This window comes from Sphaeramia orbicularis, chromosome 17 (genome assembly GCF_902148855.1).
Source record: "Sphaeramia orbicularis chromosome 17, fSphaOr1.1, whole genome shotgun sequence".
NCBI lineage: Eukaryota > Metazoa > Chordata > Actinopteri > Kurtiformes > Apogonidae > Sphaeramia > Sphaeramia orbicularis.
The window spans coordinates 10,880,695-10,903,267 of NC_043973.1; the positions used below are offsets into that span (position 1 = coordinate 10,880,695).

A 22,573-nucleotide genomic window follows, 5' to 3' on the forward strand; every position below is an offset into this window, starting at 1 on the left:
ATTAGTCGCTTGACAACAAAATAACCAATCACGGCAAACTAGAGTCTTACTCCAGAGGATCCAGTTTAGCACCAAATGAAGGAACACTGTTTAATTTGTGCTTTATCCTCTTTGGAACCATTCAAAGAAAGGTGTTTGAAAAAATATGGAGTTGAAGGTGGATAAAAGGTGAAGAAACCCAAAATGCCACATTTATTGAAACAGATACACCATTTTAAACAGCTGTAGTTTTCTCTATTTATCCACTTCATTATTCAGAACAGTATTCCTGCCAAATCTGCACAGAATCAAACTGAGCAAAACAATCAGAATGGACAAAATAACACTGATTTAAATTTTAGCTCCAATTCATAACATACTGTTAGAAAAGTGCATTGTTTTTCAACAAAGAAAACACTGGAAAAGCTTTTTTGGATTAACTTAATATCAGAGATGTTTCACATTTTCACAGTGTGTGACTGTGCACAGCCAGCTGCGCTTTAAAAGTTTCCACTGCCTCCAAGCGATACTGATTGTGCTAGAATATACCCACAGACGTGGTAGAATGAATGCCAAACTATAATCCCATATGCATCATATCCTCTACCAAACACATGTCTTACATCTACTTCTGCAAACCTGCTTTTATCTATAGGAAAATTATCCGCCTAAGATTTTTTTTCTACAATGCAGCCTCATACAAGTAAGCAGCTTGCAATCAACATATCTGAGGTAATTAAACTTGAAGTGGAAATAATTACTGCTTAAGATAAGGGCTGCATTTTTGACTGGGCCACCACCACATTGCTATTGTGTGAGTAAAACCACTTTGCAACATGCAAAAAAGTCTCAACCCCTTCACACAAAAAGAGATCATTTTCTTTTTTAAACAAATTACTCTGTAATTCAACACATTTAGAGTAATGTATGCCCAAACAAAGCTCTCAAATTGCTATGATCTGAAATCAACATTAAAAATACAAAAGGCACCGTTAAAGTGCTATGCTGCTTTTATCCACTCCACTCAGCTCTTAATTACCTTAATTACAACTCTAATCACTGTGGCTTTCACCCTTTACTCTTTATTGTTGGCACTGTTAAAAAAACTAATTTACTATGGTTGTAGTCATTGCATTTGAATTTGCAGGACATTTCCAAAACACTGCATATTTCTGTGAATCTCATTATGAGTCATTCTTGATTTAATATAATAAGTTCTTATCTTCCTCTCCTTGACTCTCCTGAGCCTTCGCCTTCTACTTATCCATCCATTTAACCTGTCTATCTAATCTATCTATCTATCTATCTATCTATCTATCTATCTATCTATCTATCTATCTATCTATCTGATCTGATGTCAGCGAAACCATTTTCCAAGTGGCTCCTCTGTGGAAAGTCATCTCTGACCTGGAGGCAAACATTTTGCACGCTGTTCTACTTAGCAAGCATTCCACATGCTCACATCAAAGACTGCCTATTGTCTTCTTAGCAAGCATTCAGCTCATATTTTCCACTGAACACAAAGTTACCTGAGCTAAACCTGCAGCTTGAACCACCATCTCAGGACTAAAGCCTCAGTGACTGTAGCTGTGAAAAGTCTAAACCACGATAATTGATGGAAATATAAATAAAATAAATTAACCAACAATGTCTCCATTTAAATCATCACACAATACAGCATCCAACTGAAGCCGATTAGGACAGTCTGTCTTTATTAAGTAACCTTTTCAAACAAATCCAAGCATTGTTGAGAAAAAATGCACATTGAACAACACGCTGTGCAAGTAGCCATTTCACAAACATTGCCCACGGCCCTTGCCAAGCATACAAAGCCAATATTGTTGTTCCAGCCAATAAAAGCCACCATTTACTTATGCACAACTTAATGAAAGACAAATAAAAATATTTGGCCTTACAGAGCTTGGATTTAAAGTATTAGACACTAAAATTGTCCCCTTTCACAATACAAAGTAAGAATTATTGAGAGAAGGATTTACAGTATGCTTTTAATTACATCCATACTTAAGCAGAATGAATAAATCTCTGGCATATTTGAGTTTTCCAAATTGCTTCAAAACTTCTAATCGCTTCAATCTAGCGGTGTGTGTCTGCATTACCTTAACGAAATACACATGTTTAAATGATACAGACATCTTGAAACAAGCATTTACCACAACATTCTATGCCACAGATATAGTAAAAAAAAAAGGTTATGTGACATCCATTCATATAGAACAATGAAATCTACTGTATCTGTATGTATGGAGGAAATAGCCTCATTAGCTTTTTTTTTTTTCCTTTAAATGAAAAGACCGTAGACTAGTCCAGGTTTCTGTGGTATTCAACAACACAATTGTCTAGACAAGTAGTTTTTCTTTTTTCACCTACCTCAAAGACTTCTTCATCCAGGATTCTGGTGCCAAAGACAGTAATACCTTCCGTGTTGATGACAGCCTGGTCGCTTCTGCCGAGAGGTTTGGTCAGCTTTTTCTTACAGTCCACAATTATGGTGACGGTCTTCTTCTCCACGCTGATGGCTACACGATGCCATCTGTGAGTGTGGCACAAAGCAAAATTGGTAGATCAGTAAAAACCCTTTAGCATGTTGTCAAACACCACCAATATGTGGTGAAACGGAGAGTCTGTCAATGCGTTAGACTAAACTCCATAAAGGGCCCCTTCAACCAGCGTACAATGTTGAACTGAAACCTAAACCTTTGAATAATAAATCTTCGACATAAATCCAAAGAAGCACAGCACAAAATATGTATCATATAAATATTGTTTTATCTGCATTATAAGGTTAGTGCTCATCAACATTGTTTTCTATTATTACATCACTGACTATTACATCACTGACTATTGATTGAGTGATTTAATTGGTTTTCCCCTGTAAGTCGCTTTGGAAAAAAGCATCTGCCAAATGCGTAAACATAAACATAAACATAAACATATTGTTTAAAGCAGTGAATCTCAACTGGTGGGTCTCGAGCCAAAAGTGGGTCACAACCCATTTTCAAGGCCTGGGCAAAAAATAATGTTAAGAAACACTAGTTGCAGTTTATTAACTAGCTGTTACTGCAATATTCTGATTGTTATGTTTGTTATTATTTGTTATGTCACTTATGCTTGAATAAGTGACTGAATGCACTTTTAATTTTTAACTGAGAACACTTTTGGTTTTGGTTAAATTGTACCTAATTTAGTGTTAAAGGGAATATTTCCATATTCCATCACCACCTGCTGGTCAGTTTGGTTTATCATTAAACTTGTCTTCTGTGTTGACATACTGTGATATTCTGTATTATCTCAGGTTCAAAACACACCATCTTTTCATTAAATAAATTTGAGAAGCTTGACTTTTATCAGTTTGGGTCACGGCTTGTCATTGAGGGGTGATAGTGGGTCCCAAAGCCAGACCAGTTGAGATCCACTGGTTAAATGGATGGAAATTACAGTTGCTATAGTTTCCAAGTTTTGAGGCATTGCTGGAGGGCAGTGGTTCCATATTTTTTCAGTTTCAAAAGAAAAAACAAAAATAAATTGGTGTCTCCCTAGGACCAAAACATGCGAGAAGACATTATGAATTAGCCTAACACCTGCGTTATTTACTGACTCTTACACCATCAGTGTTGAATTCACACTACACACTGCCTAAAACCACTTTAAGGATAAACCTGAGAGTCCCAGACATGCTGTTGGAATGTAAATGGTTCCAAAGATTTGTCAGCAAACTCTTGTAATGTTAACCAGCTTGCGACACATGCACAAACAAACATGTCTGACTCTCTGCTGTCAGTCTCTGTCTATTTGAATTAGGTAAAGAATTCACAAATCATTGTTGTGTATTTTACTCAACCACCAACTGGTGACCCAATAAAAATGGTTCTGCAACTGGTTTTGGATCCTAAGTTTGGAAAAGGAAGCAGAAAAGTGAGATTTGTTTTCCCTCTTGGGTCCCCTAATAGTTGCCTCTCCTCATCTTGTCATCATTGTATATTTTTAGAATATGAAAGTGAATCAGAGAAGAATGCAGTATTTTAAAGGACTGAGGACAGCGTTAATGTTCTAAATGTCTAATAATCATTATATACAGTGTCAAACCTAATTTATGACAGATAAACAACTACAAACGGAATCATTTCAAGGCATTTTTCTTCACATTTGTGCAAATGATTAATGTCATCTTTTAACAATTTTAAGTGTCTGCATCATTGCATCATCCCATCATCAGCTATGCGATTTATGAAGATCCCACCCATTACTGCTTTATCGGTACACCACTGCTGTCAACAATCAGTAAAAGAAAAGGCTCTGATCAAATTTGTGCAGGCAATTTACCAGCCATCACTGTCTGACATGTTCCGTATGTTATTAATGAGTGAACAAACATATGATGACAATAAATCCTAAGAGCTTGTGTCAGTTTACCAAGTACTAAATACATTAAGAGTGACTGGGAAAATCCAGCAGAATAACTTTTATTTAGACACAACCTGCTACTTTGATCCTCAGCCAGTCATACAAGCTTCAACTTGAAATTTTATGGTTCGACACTGAAAAGTTCAAATGGTGACAGATTGGGTCACAGAACACCAGAAGACGCAAAAATCTGTCTCCCCTCATGTGACCTCGTGCCCATGTGAGAATCAGCCAGTCACTTACTTGCCATCAGCGAGGTTGATGGAGCGGAACAGGGGGTACTCCTCTGGGGCTGGCTTGCCGTGCTGGTCCTCATACAGGAAGACGGGGGCACGGCCCACCTCCACGCCGAGCTGCTGGATGCCCTGCTGGTTGTACACGGACAGCAGGAAGGTCTGGATTCCAGCTTTGGGCTTGATAGTAAACATGATGGAGAAATCTTCTGGGAAAACACCCCCTGAAGATGGAAGGAGCAAACATGTAGATCAGTGGGTTTGAACAACTAATGAATGTGCTGTTACAAGAAATGAATAAAGTTGGGTTTTGATAGATAGATAGATAGATAGATAGATAGATAGATAGATAGATAGATAGATAGATAGATAGATAGATAGATAGATAGATAGATAGATAGATAGATAGATAGATAGATAGATAGATAGACAGACAGACAGACAGACAGACAGACAGACAGACAGACAGACAGATAGATGATTTGAAATGTCTTAAAAATAACAAGATTATGCCTCATGCCTCATATATAAATAAAATTTGATTGATTGATTGATTGATTAATTGATTGATTGATTGATTGATTGATTGATTGATTGATTGATTGATTGATTGATTGATTGATAAATATATTATTAGCTCAATTGCAAGTTAATGCTGGATAGTAAGTTAATGTTAGTCTTTTTCCTTTTAGACTACCAGTAGATGGTTAAGTGTTAGCTAGCAGATGATGGATAACCACAAAGATCCTAAGCCTAAACCTATCTTTGAAGAGCAGGTAGTTCATTTTAGACTACTAGCAGTTAGTTTAGCTGAGGATTGGGTTGCAGATAGATCATCATTCATTTATTTTTCATTATACAGTTTGGTTTACCTGGAATTTAGGTGCAGATATTAACATTTTACTTACTGGCTTCATGTACTTTATTTATCCCAAACTGGGAAATTACAGTGTAGCAGCAGCATGGCACACATACAATAAATATAGTACTACAGTGCCACATTAGAGTACTGCTAAACATTTTATTGTCACCACAGTATTTTACATGTTATAACACTAAATGGGCACCAAGACTGTGTAACTCCACCAAAGCTCCACATCCCTGTAAGTCAACCAAAAATCCAAATTCACTGTTGGAAAAAAAGAAAAATAAATAAATAAAATTCCAGGATCCACCCCTTTTGCTGGATCATTACCCAAAATGTAATGCTGCTCTCTTTGTTCAGTAGGAAGCGGCTAATTGAGTCCATCTTCTTGTCTGTCTTGGATTATGGTGACGTTATCTATAGACATGCCTCTGGCTAGATTCAGTTTACACTCCACCCTGACATTCATCTGTGATGACAGTTATTCCACTCATCATTGCATCTTGTATAAAAACATTAGGTGGGCATCCCAAACAGTGAGACATGACAAGCATTAGTTTTTATTTATTTATAAGGTCATGAATGGCAGCAAGCTTTCATACATCACTTCCTTATTAAACTGGCCCTATTGTTATTTCTTGACACTTGAAGTGATTGATAATGCTTTAAGTCCCCAATGTGAGCAATGGACCTGGGAAAGTTGTATTTAGTTTTTGTGCTCCAAACACTTCATTCTTCAGTGTAACTGTTTTTAATTAGGACTTAATTCTTTGTTATTTATTGATGTTTGTTTATTCTGTTCAGTGTGCATGCTTGGCTACATTGAAAATGAGGGCATCTCAATAATTCCTCCAGCTTTAAAAAATTGTTGAATGAATGAATGGTTGCCTTCCCCCTTCTCCCATGCCATGAGGATCCACCCACTGTCGACGTATAAAAGGCTAATGTTAAGCAAATGAAACACATTCTAAAGCACAACACTTTTAGGTGATTATGCTGTAGTGATGCACAACTCCTGAAATTCTGTGTCAGTTACAGCTTTAATAATAACAATTTGACCATTTCACCAATGCTGATGCTTTATTTGTCTTACTGTTTGCTTTGCTATCACTGTGTTTCATCACTAACCACAGACTAAACTCACAGCTCACATGAATTAATTTCGCTTATACTAACATCTAGTGTCCACATTTATCAGCAGGGAAAAGGCAACTTAGGTCACTGGAGATTCAAGCAGTTCACTTAACCACTTTCTAGCACACTGAAGTCAACTTAGAAGTGGCTGGTGTGCAGCTGCAGACAGATGCCATGGATGAGCTGGCATTACATCAGACATGGAGCCTTTCATGCATCAGATAAACATAGGCTGCTGCCTGCTGTGATTCCAGGAGTGAAAAAGAGACTCAGTGGCTAATATTACTGATCTGTTGCTAGATCGGTGCATCATCTTTATGCAATCCTTCAGTTTAGTTTTTGATTTCAGTTAATTTGAGGCAGTTTTCAGTTAGATTTACTTTTATTTTATTCTGCAAAATTGGCACAATTTCGTTTAGTTTAAGTTTTATAAGCCTTTATTAACAAAGATTGAAAAATGTGCATCAAAAAAATGTATTATATAAAATATGATTCACAAAATATTTGTTAATTAAAGGTCCCATATTGTGTAAAACAATTTTATTCTTTTAAACCATGGACCTTTTACCTTGGGGAGAAACTAGGCTGAATGTACAAATACCTAAGCCACTGCTCATTGTATGTTTTATTTGACATTTCTATTACCATTTTAAGTAATAAAAGTTAGTTTTCACAAAGTATAATTTTAGTTTAGTTTAGTTTGAATACGCAAAACAAAACAATCTTACTTAGTCCTTATAAATGAAACAGATTATAAGAAAACAAAACAAACAAACAAAAACAAAAACATATACATATATATGAACACAAAGTATGACTTCATTTGCATTTTCGAAAAGGAGTGGGAGGAAGTATAACTGATTTAATCCCACCCCTTCTCCACACAACAGTTTATCGTTTAGCTTCTTATCAGCATAATATTATGAAAAATCAAGTCCCTTGGATCAGTTAACCTCACTTCTCATCTTCACATGCACAAACACATACAAACATAATAAATCTGGTACAGTTAATCAGAGCTCTTCCTTTTACTAACTTTCAAATTACTTCATACAACTACACAAGATGACAAAGACCAGACTAAAACAAACTGTCATCAGCATCTTTACGACAAGGCTGTACTCGCCGATGTTACAACTTTCATTTATTTGCATCTATTTGACGTTACATGACATCATGTTATATGAACCCCCAAAAAACCATGGAAATGAAAGATCAGTGCATCACTATGGAACACCGGCAAAACTTCAGTATCAGTATTGTGAGACTAGATCCCCTAAATCCTACACACAGCAGCAAAGTACATCCTGTCTTTTACTTTTACATAAACCTTCTACAGTTGCTGTTACAAGTGCAATTTTGCCCGTAATGACTAATTGAATAATCCCATGTTTATTAGCTCTCTAACTTTCTCTTCTCACATTAAACCTTAATGTCTAGACAACTGGACCTGCAGCTCCATTTATGAAGGAAGCTGACTTGGTAGTTGGCAAACCCTGAAAGGACCCAACAGTGGTGATGTAGCCACATTAATTTTTACAAGGACTGTAAATATAACAACTCAAAACAAATGTCAATTTTTTTTAAATAACACAAGAGCTTGGTTCACTGAAATAATAACCAATACTGATCACATAAAACTCCACTCCTTCAGACTTAAGACATTTTGACACTTTGTTTCCAAGAAACTTCCAACATTTCACCTCTTTAGCTTAATTACGCTCCTCTAATTTCCGCTCCTGGGAGTGTAAGTCTGGGCCAAAAATCATAGAAGGCTGCTTTCTTATACCTTATTTTGCACTTTCATTTTATTCTTTTATTCACATTTTAAAAAAAAGAAAAAAATCCTGACACCCACTGGCTGGGAGAATTGATTTAACAAGGGTAAATTCCTAATAAATTTCCATACACTATCTTGCCAAGTGAGGGTTTAATAAGCAATCGACGACTCTTTTCACAAGTTTACAGTGAATAAGAATTGTACTGTTCTATAGTACAATGTAATGTAGTTATGCTTAAGTACAGCATGTTTGATATTGTAGTTTAGCAAGATCAGACATTAACCCTTTAACCCCTGTGACATTGTTTCAGGTAAACGTGCTGCTGTGAATTTGCGTCTGTTTCAGTGTCATAAAAGCTGCTGTGAGTTTGTGCTTGAGTTCCTTTTCTTCTGTGGTTTTGCTTTACTGTGTGTTTTAGGGTCAAACTAGGGGTGAATAACAGAAAAAGAGAGGAACTGAACTTTTACAGGTTTTTACTAAATAAGGCATTCAGAATGTAAATCCATTAGAGATTTAGGATGTTGAACATGAACTGTGAACTGGAACACACTGAACAAGTATTTGAATTTTGGCCCAGTAGTTTTTGTTTTGGGGCTCTTTTTCTAAATTAGTCTAGCTGTTTCTTGACACCTGGTTGAACTCAAAAAAGCAGTTACATGGTCAAAACTCAGTAAAAACACTGTAAAAAAAAAAAGAGGAAAATCACCACAACACTGCAAACAACTGTAAAAACAAAAAACGACGAGGAAAACAGTGTAAAAAAAATAGCCCAAACCATCTATTTTTATAGTGAGTCTGTCTCACTCACTGCTCTGATTTTTGCCACCCATTACACAGGCAATGGGGGCTGCACTGAGCATGCTCGGATGTCTATGGAAAGTACAAGTTCTATTCTACCAACACGTTTTGAAAATTTTCCTACTGACAAACGGTTGAATTTTTAAGACTATTTAAACTAAATCATACATACAGAATGCTCAGCACTGACACGTCAGGGGTTAAAGGGTCAAGAACCAGCTGGAATATAGCAGTTGACAGCTCATTGCTTTTTCACCTTCATAAGTAATGACAAACGCCCTGGTTTCTGTTTTCTTTAAGAGTGGGCAAGTAGCAAACCAAATGGTACCACCGTCAAAGGCTGACTGTGTGTCTCCGAGTGGATCTAATAAAATAAATGTGGCTTTATTTCTACCAAACCAGTAGACAATGAGAGACAATGAGTCAGACAGCACAAAAGAGAAACAAACAAAAAAAAAAATCCTGCAAGATGTAACTGCGTCAGCCAGATACGACACACTCGTCGCTGCCAGCAATCAAACTTGAGGTAAGACTGACATGATTTAACCACTGAACATCAAACAACAAACATTCCTGTCACTGATTGGCTGTAATAAAACTGTGGGTTTCCCCAAAATATCATATATCGCAACATCTGATGCTGCTCTTCTGTCTTGAGTTGAATGTGTACATGACGTCTACTTTGTCATGCTGCAGACCATCTGCCATCCTTAGGGATTTGGGAAAATAAGACTAAAACACAAATCCAGTCAAGGGTGTCCTCTAGAAAGCATCATGGCAGGTGTTTGTAGGGAAGGCTTTCATTACTCATATGAATCATTTTGTACTGTTTATTATGGAACAAAAATATCTTTAAGATGTTTTTATTTTGCTATTCAGTGTTTCAAGACAAAAGACAAAGCCTTTGCTCACTTGTCTAATTTTTTTTTCAATTTGCTTTCAATTAGTTTGACTAGGCATCACATTTTTCACATGGCTGGGTGGCCCTATTTTATGATTACATTCTAATATAACTGCTCATACATAAAAGCATGTATGTGAACATATTCCCAGCTGTTTTGCTTTATAGTGTTACTACACTTTTGAGATTTTCATTTTATCTTTATTTAATCCTTCAGTTTGGTTTTTGATTTCAGTTCATTTTAGGCAGTTTTATGAGCCCATAAGTAGATTTACTTGTATTTTATTCTGCAGAATTGGCACAATTTTCTGTTTTATGAGGAAAGCCTTTAACAGAGACTGAATAACATAATTTATTATACAAAATATGATTCACACAATTATTGTTAATCGAAGGTCCCATATTGTGCAAAACTATTTTACTGTTTCAAACCATGGACCATTAACTTTGGGGAGAAACTAGGCTGAATGTACAAATACCTAAAGTGTTTGTACACCACCACACATTGTATTTTTTTGTTTGTCATTTCAGCAGTTGGAGTTTACCACCACCAGTGTGTGAATGTGCAAGTGAATGAATAATGGATAAATAATGTAAAGTGCTTTGGGTTCCGTGAAAAGTCCAGTAGAAATCCAATCCATTATCATCATGATTTCAAGTAATAAAAGTTAGTTTTCACACAGTATAATAAATCTGGTATAGTTAATCAGATCTCTTCCTTTGACTAACTTTAAAAATTCCTTTTTTAAAATTCATCCAACTACAGGAGATGACATAGACCAGACTACGAAACAAATAGTCATCAGTATCTTTACATTAAGACTGTACTCGGCTGCTACAACTGTCACGTCTTTGACATTATATGACATCATGTTATACGAACCTCCAAGAAACCGTGGAAATGAAAGAATGGAGATTTGCATATGAAAATGTCGATATGTGCAGCGTGTGAGCTGTTACCTGGGAAGAGCTGATTGGTTGGAGCGCTGATCTGTGCCTGTTTTGCCACTCTGTAGGCGATGTCGGGCTTGGCTCCTCTACGGAGTTTGCAGAAGCCTGTTGTTTTCTGTACTCCATCAGGAGAGCTCTGGAAGTCTAGCGCCTTCAGTACATCCACTGGTTCAGCTGGGAAACACAATGAAGAAACCTTTAAATAACATAATGATAGCACACTGATATATGAAAAGCATGACAATCATTTTACATCCATTCTTTTTATGGAACCCTCACTCTAACCCCAGCTAGGGTCGGAATCAGGGTTATACCTGAGCCCAATATAGTTTGGAGTAGGATGATATATACATAAAATAGTGGATGTTCCCATTCAAATGAAGTCTAATACACTATTTTGTTTTTAGAACGGTAACCCCGAGCCCAAAATGGCCCAGTTGTGCCTAGGTATCAAGGTTATAGTTTTGGATTTTTCATTAAAGTGTAGTTTGATTTAGTTTTGACTTTTTTTTTTCTCTCTAATTCAGGTAGTTTTAATTAGTTTTAGAGCAGGTTTGCTAGTTTTTATTAGGTTTCTTTTTTTTTCTAAATGCTTAGTTTTAGATTAGTTTTTCCATATATTTTATGCGGTGGCCCAAAAAACTATCCACTATAAGAAAAAAACAAAATTGTGATTTATTTAAAAAGAAGTATATGAAAAAAATAAATGTAAATTTTAAATAAAAATACACTTACATGAAAAAAAAAACTATCTCCTAAAAAAACTTTTAATAAAAATTATTTTGTACAAAGAACAATATTATTATTATTATTATTATTATTATTATTATTATTATTATTATTATTTTTGTATGATTAAAAAATACAAATAAAAAAATAACCTCCTCAAATAAAAGACTTATCATTATCATGGCATCGCCAATTATTGCAGTAGACGCTTGCTCAAGAAGGACAACCGTCTATTTTGTGGAGATAAAGAAGATGTCTGCGTTTTTGTGGTGAACAGTTGTACGAAGAAGGATCATTTTGTGTGCACTGTGGTGGACCTTAACTTTAAGCAGACACGGGAACCTACTTTAATAGTTTAAATGAGCAATGCAATGATAGTGGAGCTCCACAGGAAGCTCCACTTCTCCTCCTCTCAAAATAAAATAGTTTTAAAATTTCACATTGTAAATATTCATCAAATAATATTAAATACCAGGCAGTTGAACAATTCAACACCGTAATCACACAATTGCTTGCACCTGTAGTTCACAAACTTGCTGTTAACTTTTCGCGTTAGCATTAGCTTAGCAACGAACCTTCACGCAGTGCACACAAGGGCCATTTACCGATGAAAACTAACCCCAACCATACCCTAAACCCTACCCTTAACCGTTTAACACTCAGTCCTAACCTTAAGCAACTTCAGGAACCTTAATTAATCGTTTAACCGCTTTGCAAACTATATTATGTATTATGTAAATATGTTTGTAATAACGGTACTTTTAGCGCACCGACCTCCACTTCCGGTGGGTTACTTCCTTAGCATTAGCCACATTAGCTGAAGGCCGTAGAAATTTTCAGCCTATTCTTTTTTTTTATTTTTTTTTTTGTGGTGGCCTTAAAGCAAGAGACCTTTTGGTAAACAGTGCACCCTTAATTGAAAAGGTGGATGACTTTTTTTTTTTTTGATGAACCTTATTTAAAAAGTGTACCAGTTTTCTTTTTCAAGCTTATGAAGTTTTATATTTTCAAACACTTTTTTTTTTTTTTTTAAATAAATGTATAATTTTTGATGTTGCTCAGTTTTACTTTGAGACACTTTTTTTGTAGAACTCAATTTTTTTGGAGATTATTTTATTTATTTATTTATTTATTTATTTATTTTTAAATCATACAAGTTTATTTTATTTATTTGTACAATTTTTTTTTTTTTTTTATTATTAAAAGTTGTTTTTTTCCAGGAGATTTATTTTTCATGCTAGTGTATTTTTATTTAAGGAGTACATTTATTTTTCAGATACTTCTTTTGAAATAAATCACAATCTCCTCTCTTATAGTGGATAATTTGTTGGGCTATTACCCCTCTGGTCCACTGTACTTTTGTCTTCCTCGCCGTCGTATTCAAAGAAATCCCATACAGGACTCTGCCACTTTCCCCCAACTTTAGTCTCCATGTTGCCAGGTAGAGTGGGGACGAGAAGCCAACTCTAAACAACACGTGACGAGAAGTGACGGACCGTGAAGTGCAATATGGTGCTGCCAGCTAAAATTGCTGGAGCAAAATAAATCGATTTCACATCAGTCCGACATTGACAAAGACGAAAACGAAGGGAATTGTATCCATAATTTTTATACGTTTTAGTATAAGCATTTTTTCTTTTAATTATAGTTTTTATTTATTTCAGTTAATGAAAATGTTTTTTCAATTCTATTTTCATTTTGTCATTTCGTTAGTTTTCATTAACAATACTAACGTTGCTTGGTATATATAAAAAAATCTCCCTCCAACCCCAAATATGCTATGTTACGCTAATTCTTATTAATTGTAAGTAACACCATTATGCATTTGGTTCTCATCTATGTAATTTCCCTCCTGCTGGAAAACCAAGGTCAGTATGAGCATGTGAGCAAAATATACAAATCACACTAGTTTTGTCCACTGATCTCTATTAAATAAATACTGAATACATTTAACATACAGCTATAGAAGAATGAAACCAAAGACCCATCCTTAGGGATTTAAAAAGAAAATGCTTTTGTGATTATGATTTTAATAGTGAACATATTGTAAAAGCTGCATGTAATTTTACGGTGCACTGTAAGCATATTTCACCAGTCAACAAAAATCTAATAGGAGCTGGCATTTTGATGATAAGTCTACGTTTATGCCTGTCGCACCCCTTTTCTGCCTGTCTCTGGACCGCTGGCCAAATTTGTCGGCTCTCAACCAGTTGTTCGTTTATGAGCTACCTTGGCAGAGAGGCAGTAAAAATGTTAGGAACCATTCAGCAGACATAATTGGCCCCCACCCCCCCACTGCCAAAAGCCACTGTGCGTAAGAGATGATGAATCCCATTGCTGCTGATTTCTGGCTCTTTTGGAGTAAGGAGAGTTTTACAAGCTTCTTAACAGTGCCAGGCTCTTTTCTATCTCTGGATCCGGAACTCAGGGGTAAAACTACTGTGAGGTTTTATCATAAACACTATGTGACATTTCTTATTTTTCCTCCAATTATCTAACTGTGTTTATTTCTAGGGATAGAGACTTTCTCAGTATCTGTTTCATTTGTATCTACCCCATTTCCTTCAGCACTTTCAGATTTACAGTATGATTATAATTAGAATATTTCTAGGGTTTAAAGACCACTGCATAAACAGGGGCATGGACGAACAGCACCACATTCATTTATGATTTAACACATCTGCCTGAGGCTACGTTTGGTCGGTAATTTAAGGTTAATATGAGACCTGTGATTTATGTAGCAATAATAATAATGCCTATAGGTGCTAGGCGTCTGTTTTTTGTTAGAAACTGCGTCATCTATTGCCATCCTGGACCACAAACACTTCTTCTATTCATGCCATGGTCACATTTTCTCTTTCTTTAATTTGAGCTCATCAGTCTTAAGGTCTGTACAAACCTGGGATATGTTTTTGGGGCAATAAATATGCACGTCGATATATGATTTATTTCTTTTTTTTTTTTTTTTCACTTTTTCCTTTAACACAGAGCACATGAATATTATGCATGGTTCCATCCCCAGTACCTTTAACCATTTGAATGAACTAGAGCGCTTGTGCTTCTTCCTTTCACAAATCAACATCTACATTTTGGAATCAGAAATGTTTGCTGTGAACCCATTATTTACAATGTGAATGACACAGATGTGACGCACTGACTCCACAATCAATCCAAACAATCACAATCCAGAATTTCAACATGCTACAATGAATATCAGTACCATCCAGGACATATCATCCCTTTTTTTCCACTAATGTCTTTCATCCAAAGGCCTTTACATATTTTTTTCTGGTGATCAATTCGGATGTCAAAGTATTTTTCGGGACTTTCACATTTACTTTGTGGTGGAAAAGCAACACCTTTAAATTAGAAAACAAACTATAGTGGCCATGCCTCTGAATTTCATTTTATGTTGAATTTCCTTTTTTTTTTTTGCTAGGAAACATCTAGGTTTAATAAACACCTACTAGCCTATGCATGACAAATGTGTGGTTAACCTTTATGGTAATTAATCCACACCCTAACTAAACAGACTCCGGAATTTCCAGAAACCACAGTGTATAGAATAGTAAACATGTAAAAAATATGATATATGAAAAAAAAAAAAAAGTATAAAGAACTCTTGTCTGTGTGGGTTCTCATCTTTCCAGGCCATCATTCTTCTTGATAGTTCTTCTAGTTTCAACTGGACTGGTATCGCTCTTTTGAAATTATCTTTTGAAAGTATAAAGAACTCTTGTTTTTTGACCAAGGAAATGCAGTTATGTGTCTTTGAGTGGCAAAGTTAAACACATCTTTACTTTAAAGGTTCAATAGGATTCATGTATATCTACATGCATACGTGAAGTTTACGTCAATTTCTATTGAGAGCATCCATGAGTATCTTGAAACTTCAGTATGTGCTCACACATGTGGCCTTTTAGTTCATGTTGGAGTCTGTTTTGTTGATTGTTGATGTTAGCTAACTCCTTCTCTAACCTAACAGCCTAAATCCATGACAACAGCCTGAAAACTGATTTCTATATAAAGGACAAAGATTTATTTTTCTTTCTTTCTTTTTTTTTTTTTTTAATGAAAACCCTTTTGTATCAGAGGCGATTTCTCACAGACTGCAAAGGAAGCTCGGTTTCCCCTAAAATTACGAAAATTAAATGGTCAAATATGTACAGTTGTGTTGATATTTCATTGACTACAAATGTGTTAGAACACGTTCATCTCACAGACGAGTTCGTTCAGAATCAGCTTTATCACAAATCAACAGACTCCATGTTGTTCACTTCTCATACATTCCCGTTGCGCTGTTTTCTCATTCAATCTCTGCTCAGTGCATTTGCCCGTAGATGCTCGGCGTCCATGCACTTCAGTGGGACTGAGTGGAACGGTTTTATTCATTGCCTCAAAACTGGACGGTAATTGGATAAATGCCACAATGTTGTCCTGCCCCCGGATGCTCAGTGTCTCTGGGGGTGAATGGAGCTGTGAGCTCGTCTGGGCTGGACGCTGGGCTTCCACGTGCTGATTGGAGGATCAGTCAAAAGGCTGAATCCTGTTTGATTGACAGCTATTTTGAGATCTACTCCTTCACTTGACAGAGTTCGGTTTAATACCGTTGCGCATTCTGCTGTGAAATCGAGAGAGAAACCACTACGAAATTACTTGTTCATTTCTTGCACTGTAAATAAAACACACTCATTGTACTTCCTTGTTTCAATTTAACATAATTTCAGCGTTTTCTTGTTTAGTTGGTAAGATAAAGTCACTGACCATTTTCTTAAAAAGGAACGGAGGGACGAATTTATGTTTAAATAACTTGACTTTTAATTTTTTTTTTTTTTTTATGTAAGCCAACAATGAGCTTCCCCTCTCTGAAAGATGAGCAGTCGCCACTGTTTTGTATGTTCCCATGTTCTTCAGCATCTCTTTTCTGCTCCTCTACAGCTGCATCAGTGCTTAACACTAGCTACTGTTAGCATAGAAATGAAGTTAGCTATGGTCAATAAACAACCACCTGTCAGCATACAATCACATATTGAATCTTTAAACTAGAAGCACTCGGAGAGCGCAGACCTCCACCAAGGCTGATCAGTGCCCCCCCCGTGGGCCCCCCCACGCCAAGGAGGTTATGTATTTGCCAGGGTTTGTTTGTCTGTCTGTCTGTCTGTTTGTCTGTCCGTTAGTGTGCAACATAACTCAAAAAGTTATGGACAGATTTTGATGAAATTTTCTGGTCTGCGCCCCCCCCGTGGGCCCCCCCACCCCCGATCACCACCAAAATTTAATCATTTCTTCCTTATCCCATTTCCAACAAACCCTGAAAATTTCATCAAAATCTGTCCATAACTTTTTGAGTTATGTTGCACACTAACGGACAGACAAACAGACAGACAGACAGACAAACAAACAAACCCTGGCAAAAACATAACCTCCTTGGCGGAGGTAATGATGCACATGCATGCTTTAAATATTAACTGCTGTTGCCATTAATAAAAGAATTAATAATTATTTTAATATTAGTGTTAGATGTATTAATAAAATCACCTGTTATTTACAATGTGATGACATTCCCACACACTTTCTTTCTGTATCTAACATAAATACAACTTTGTAATTTAATGACATTCAATGCAATGAATGACATCTCTTTTCAACTGTAAATCTGCTAAAATTAAAACATTACAAGATTTTGAGGCGCTCTATGTTGTACCAATTAACAATGCACACTGCTGTGTGTATTGGCCTGGTGAAGAATTAGCTGACAAAGTGGCCAGAAACAATTTTACCCAAATGGATATTTATGGCTCATAGAGGTCCTCCGCAGGACATAAAACAAGCAGTTAAACCACTGCTCCAAACAAAACCGAGTATTACAAGCTGCTTATTTAACAATTACCAAAACAGGAGTAGCAAAAGCCAGCACAACCATGTCCAGACATCGCATTAGTCTTTTTGCAGAGCGTCAAGAGGCAGGATGTGTCATCTTCAAAGGCCCATGCTACGATAAACAATCTCTCAATGGTCAGCTTCAAGTCCCGTGGGGAACAGATAAGACTTTTAGAGAAAGGGAGATAACAAGCTTAATTTAAACTGCCCCTTCCTTGACAAAAAAATGTAGATTCATATGTTTGATAAGAGTGAAAGCAATGTGGGACAATAATTGGAAGGGATCATTACCGTGACTACGTCTTAATGGACAAAAAACAGATGGCTTTTCTTCTAATGCAAAATACAGACTGAGGTCTATTTCACCATTCACCAAGAATTAGCCTGTACTCAAGGTTGAAGACTCCTGACATATACTGTACCTGTTTACATCTTCTGTTTTGTTTAAGTCATGTGGCACGTGAACCCAGGAAGTGCTGATTGTGCAGTTCCTGTTAACTTAAGACGACTGATGGGGTGGAGCTACAAGTCCACATGTTGAACCCATTATGTTACACTGGCACCACTCCCTATACCCCCCCGCCTCCCCACACCCCACACCCCCCAATCCCTCAACCCCCCAACTAAAACATACATTAGACTAAACGGAGAAAGGCCCCCATTCCCTGTACGTAGCTTCTCCTGTGACATGGAGGAATAACAAGCTTGAGTGGAGGGGAATCAAACTCGCACATGCTCGGGATCAGCGTGTTGAATTTTAGCTCATTTGAAGTGTTGGAAACGAGTCGAGTGTTTTTTTACTGATTGGGATTCAGACCATCAGCCTGTCAGTAGAAGGCAGAACTGGAAATGCCTAAGCTTAACCTTAACTTTTAAAGGTTGGGGTAAGGCTTATAACAGAGGAAAGACAAGGCAAATACATAAACATCTGGTTTCATGACAAAAACAAACTAAACTACATCAGCTCAACCTTGGCTCAAATGTAACCCTAATAAATAACCTCAAAAACAGGTTTTCAATGACCCACTGGATGTTAAGAGGTTAAATTCAGGCACCTTTATTAACTTATAAAAAAAAATTAGAATTTGACTGACAGGGCACAAACAGCAATTTAACTGTCTCTGGTTTAATTTTCTCCTGAAGACTCCCAGACTGACTTTTGATGAGAGCACAGACAAAATAAAATACAAATGTGCGGCACCGAAGGCCAAATTTTAAACCTCACACCAAATGCATTGTAAAAAGGAAAAATAGTCTGTGGCTCTTCTAAATATTGTCCCGAGCACAGAGCTACTGGTTCTTGAAAAAGAAAAAGAAAAAAAAAGAAAAAGAAAGAAAAAGCTTGCACTAAAGGTCTCTTTGTGAGTTTCAGAATGCCTTTCTGCATTACTGCATACCTCAAGGCCTCATATATTCCAGATGTGCTGAATTGGCCAGGAACCCCCCCCCCACCACCACCACCACCACCACCACCACCACCACCACCTCCCAAACTCCCACCACCACCCCCTACTCCTCAACCCCTCTCCTTTCCACAGCCATCACAGAAGCCTTAAAAAACAGGCAATATCCCAAAACCATTAAAGACCCCAAATGAGTAGGCATGGCTTTTTAAAAGCTTTTTTAGCCTCATAGGAGTTTGTACCGACGTGCAATGCCCCAATACACATCCTGCAAACTCCCAGCATCCCACTACTATGAGCGAATAAACCTTTTTAATGATAAGGATGGAAACCACAAGAGAGAGCGTACAGTCTTGTGCTGAGTTTCAGACTACCCTGCCTCGTCTGAGAGGTAATTTGTCAGTCTCACATTTCTGAAGACACATCTTCCTGACTGCTGTCGAGGACTTTGTGATCTACTACCTGCCATGTTAACAAGCTCCTAACATGACAAAGGAGAGTGACTAAACCCCGGGGCGGCAAAGCCTGCTCTGACACGAGAAGAAAACTCTGTTAAAATCATTACAGCAATTTCACCAATAGACCATCACGCATTAAAATACCATTTTCGACGGTATAGCTCAAAATTTATAGCATGGCCCTGGCTTGTAACTCATCAGAGGTATACAGTTTGATGTTTAAGTTTAGACTTGTGATTAACTTTGAAATCCGTGACATTCTGACTTAATGTCTCTGTGGCTCTGCGGTTGCTCTGCAGCAGCATCTTGGGATGTCTCGCCGATTTTTTTTTCTGCCACTGCCATCTACTGAGACTTTGGCAGCATAGGCAGCAATTAAAGTACATTGGAAAGCCTGTAAATGTTTGCTAGCACATCATGCAATTATGGTTAGTTTAAATATCAGTCAGAACGAAGAAAGATGGGCAATGAGCGAGCCATGGCCCCGTGGCATTCGCTTTCATGATCGTTTCAATTGTGGGGCTGGGGGGGCTTGGTCTCAGCTAAATCAAAAGACGTATACTGTTGATAAAAATAATGGATGGTGAGGGGTTCAAATCAGGGCGGGACTTGAGACAGGAAATGTCCAGTCAGGTCATGGGGGGCAGTACTGTTATCTCTAAGCTCTGATTAACATTCTCCCCCAATTCCAGTAAACGCTCACAACATTTAAAGTAATTACATTTCATCAAAATCATGGCTCTAATACACAAAGGCAAGTATTTCAATAGTTGCATCATAGCTGATCTTCTGTCAAGACCACAAATATGAAATAGAAACTGTCAAAGTAGACACGCAGCAAATTTGTCCTGGCTGGAGCTTCACTATCAATATGTCTGCGATTTCAGCAGACATCAGGAACAGCCTCACAATCAAGGAGCAGTTAATGCGACTCACATATGTGTTTTTAAAGCACAGACCATACTCCAGATTTTTTTCTCTCTCTGTTTTTTTTCCATCAACGCCCCTTTTTGGACTTAGTGGGAGCCCAGATAATGTGGAAAGATGGTGATCCTTTTCAGGCCAGATTATGCCTTTTCGCTCCCAGAATTCCACTGTTGTGCCCAGTGTATTATATAAATTCTCAGAAAATGAATCACACTAAATGACACTGCTTATTCAGCAGTGGGAGCCCTTTGACAGCTGTCAACTTTTAATATTAGTAAAACTGCATCAGTAATAAGAAAAATAACACCATCCAGTAAAAATGCTTTGGGTGAATCATCCCTGTTGGTTCATCCTCCACTTAGACTGTGAACTGACTTTATGTATAAACTGTGGTAAACTGGTTATACCACCAAAAAGCTGTGCGTAAAAGTTGTGCGCAATGCCAAAAAGAGTTTCCAATAGATCTGCCAAGTTAGGGAACGCGCACACAAAGAGTTTTCTGATATTAATACATATTAAAATGAAACAGAAGAGAAGAGTGGGTATTTTTTATCTGTTCACAGCTCATTTTACGGACACTTTACACCCTAACCACCAGAATTTTGTATTTTTTTTATGTTTAAATCAGCAGTATCAGCCTTTTTTTCCTGACCCACCACGATATAACCCACTTGGATACTCAGAGGAAACTAAAGGATATTATCTATTACTTTTGAACATATAGTCAATGCATAACTCATATATTATAGGACATTTTGCCATTGTTAAACAGAAGGTGACCGGATACATAGTTAAAAATCTGTCAGTTATGTGATAGTGAACGATCAACTATCCATCAGCTCACAGCGCAAAATATATTTTAAAAAAAGTTACAGATCACTGCTCTGATACTAATATCAAACACGAGGGTCTATCTGAGTGACTTCAACTGTTTATGATGGGCTGTCAGTCTAGGAGCTCAGACCCTATCCGGGCGGACTGCCATCCTCAGCCCGTCCAGGACGCCCTGGATGGACTTGGCACAGGAGTGGAACACCATGCAGCTTCTTACCTGCTCTGACACTGGCGGCTTGTAACATTAAAATTAGTGTGACGGCTGCGGTTAGCGTTGAATCCCATAGCCACCTTTTCGTTTTCCACCTGGTGGGCCACCTCTGCGTCTCCATGGTGCGTGCCCGTGTGCGTTACAGGAAACGGGCGACTTGGATAAAAAGAAAAGCGTTCCCTTCCACAATCCACAGAGAATGTGTGCTTCTACTACAGCGCCATGTGTGAAAGAATAAGGATTTTCAGTGACAGCCAGACTGGGCCCTTTTAGATCCGCTCCCCCGTCAGTCCAGCTCTCTCACTGATGGTAAAAGGCTTGCATGAAAAAAAAAAAAAAAAAAAAAAAAAGCGCAAAACCTCTCGGATCCCTGAGAGTTGCGCACCGTCAGGAGGCTGGACAAACCCCGCACACTGAACCTGAACCGACCAAAGAAACTGACACTGGAAAATCCTCCGTTCATCAAATCACCAGTCAGGAAAGTTGTCCCAGGACCCGCCTCCCCACCCCCCAACCCCCCACCTTCCTGCGCTCCGAGAGTCTGAACCGCATCAAGGAGCGCATCGCAACATCCAACGCAACATGATTAAAGGGCGCAGTGGATCCTGGACGGACAGCATCCAAAAGAGCACCCTGAAACACCGCACTTTATCATGTTGAACATAAAAGCAAGATAAAAACATGACAAAGAATAAAGTGAGCTGCCCAGTTTTGGAAAATCTCAACAAAATAACAGCATATAAAGTTAAAAGAAAAAAAAAAAAAAAGTCAAAGTAGAACTATTAACATGATTTTCTTTAACATCTGTAAGCAAAATTAAATTGAAGTAAATTAACCCATGTTTCCAAATGAATTTTTCTCTCTAACCCATAAAGACCCAACGGTACTTTTGGGCAGCTCCCAAGTGATTTTCCCCTCCATTTTCAACCTTTCTTAAGTGATTTATCACCATTTATAGTAAAATTAACTTCTTTATTTTGCATTTTTTCAGTGAAAATCAGTTATTTTCCTATATTGAATTTACTGATCATGTAGATGTTCATAAAAGCTCAGGTTTAAAGTTGAGG

The 22,573-nt window shown here is 37.3% G+C and overlaps 1 protein-coding gene across 2 annotated transcripts in view; it reads right to left on the bottom strand.

Moving 5' to 3' along the window:
• The window catches only part of LOC115437830 (collagen alpha-1(XI) chain-like), a 144,415-nt gene extending 122,577 nt beyond the window's left edge, over nt 1-21,838 (bottom strand). For both annotated transcript variants that reach the window (XM_030161181.1, XM_030161180.1), the window contains exons 1-4: nt 21,513-21,838; nt 11,074-11,238; nt 4,645-4,858; nt 2,368-2,530 (exon numbers count right to left, since the gene is read on the bottom strand). In XM_030161181.1, the coding sequence (XP_030017041.1) occupies nt 2,368-2,530; nt 4,645-4,858; nt 11,074-11,238; nt 21,513-21,627 (657 nt within the window). In that variant the 5' untranslated portion in view covers nt 21,628-21,838. The remainder of the gene's footprint in view (nt 1-2,367; nt 2,531-4,644; nt 4,859-11,073; nt 11,239-21,512) is intronic.
• Nucleotides 21,839-22,573: the final 735 nt, after the last annotated feature.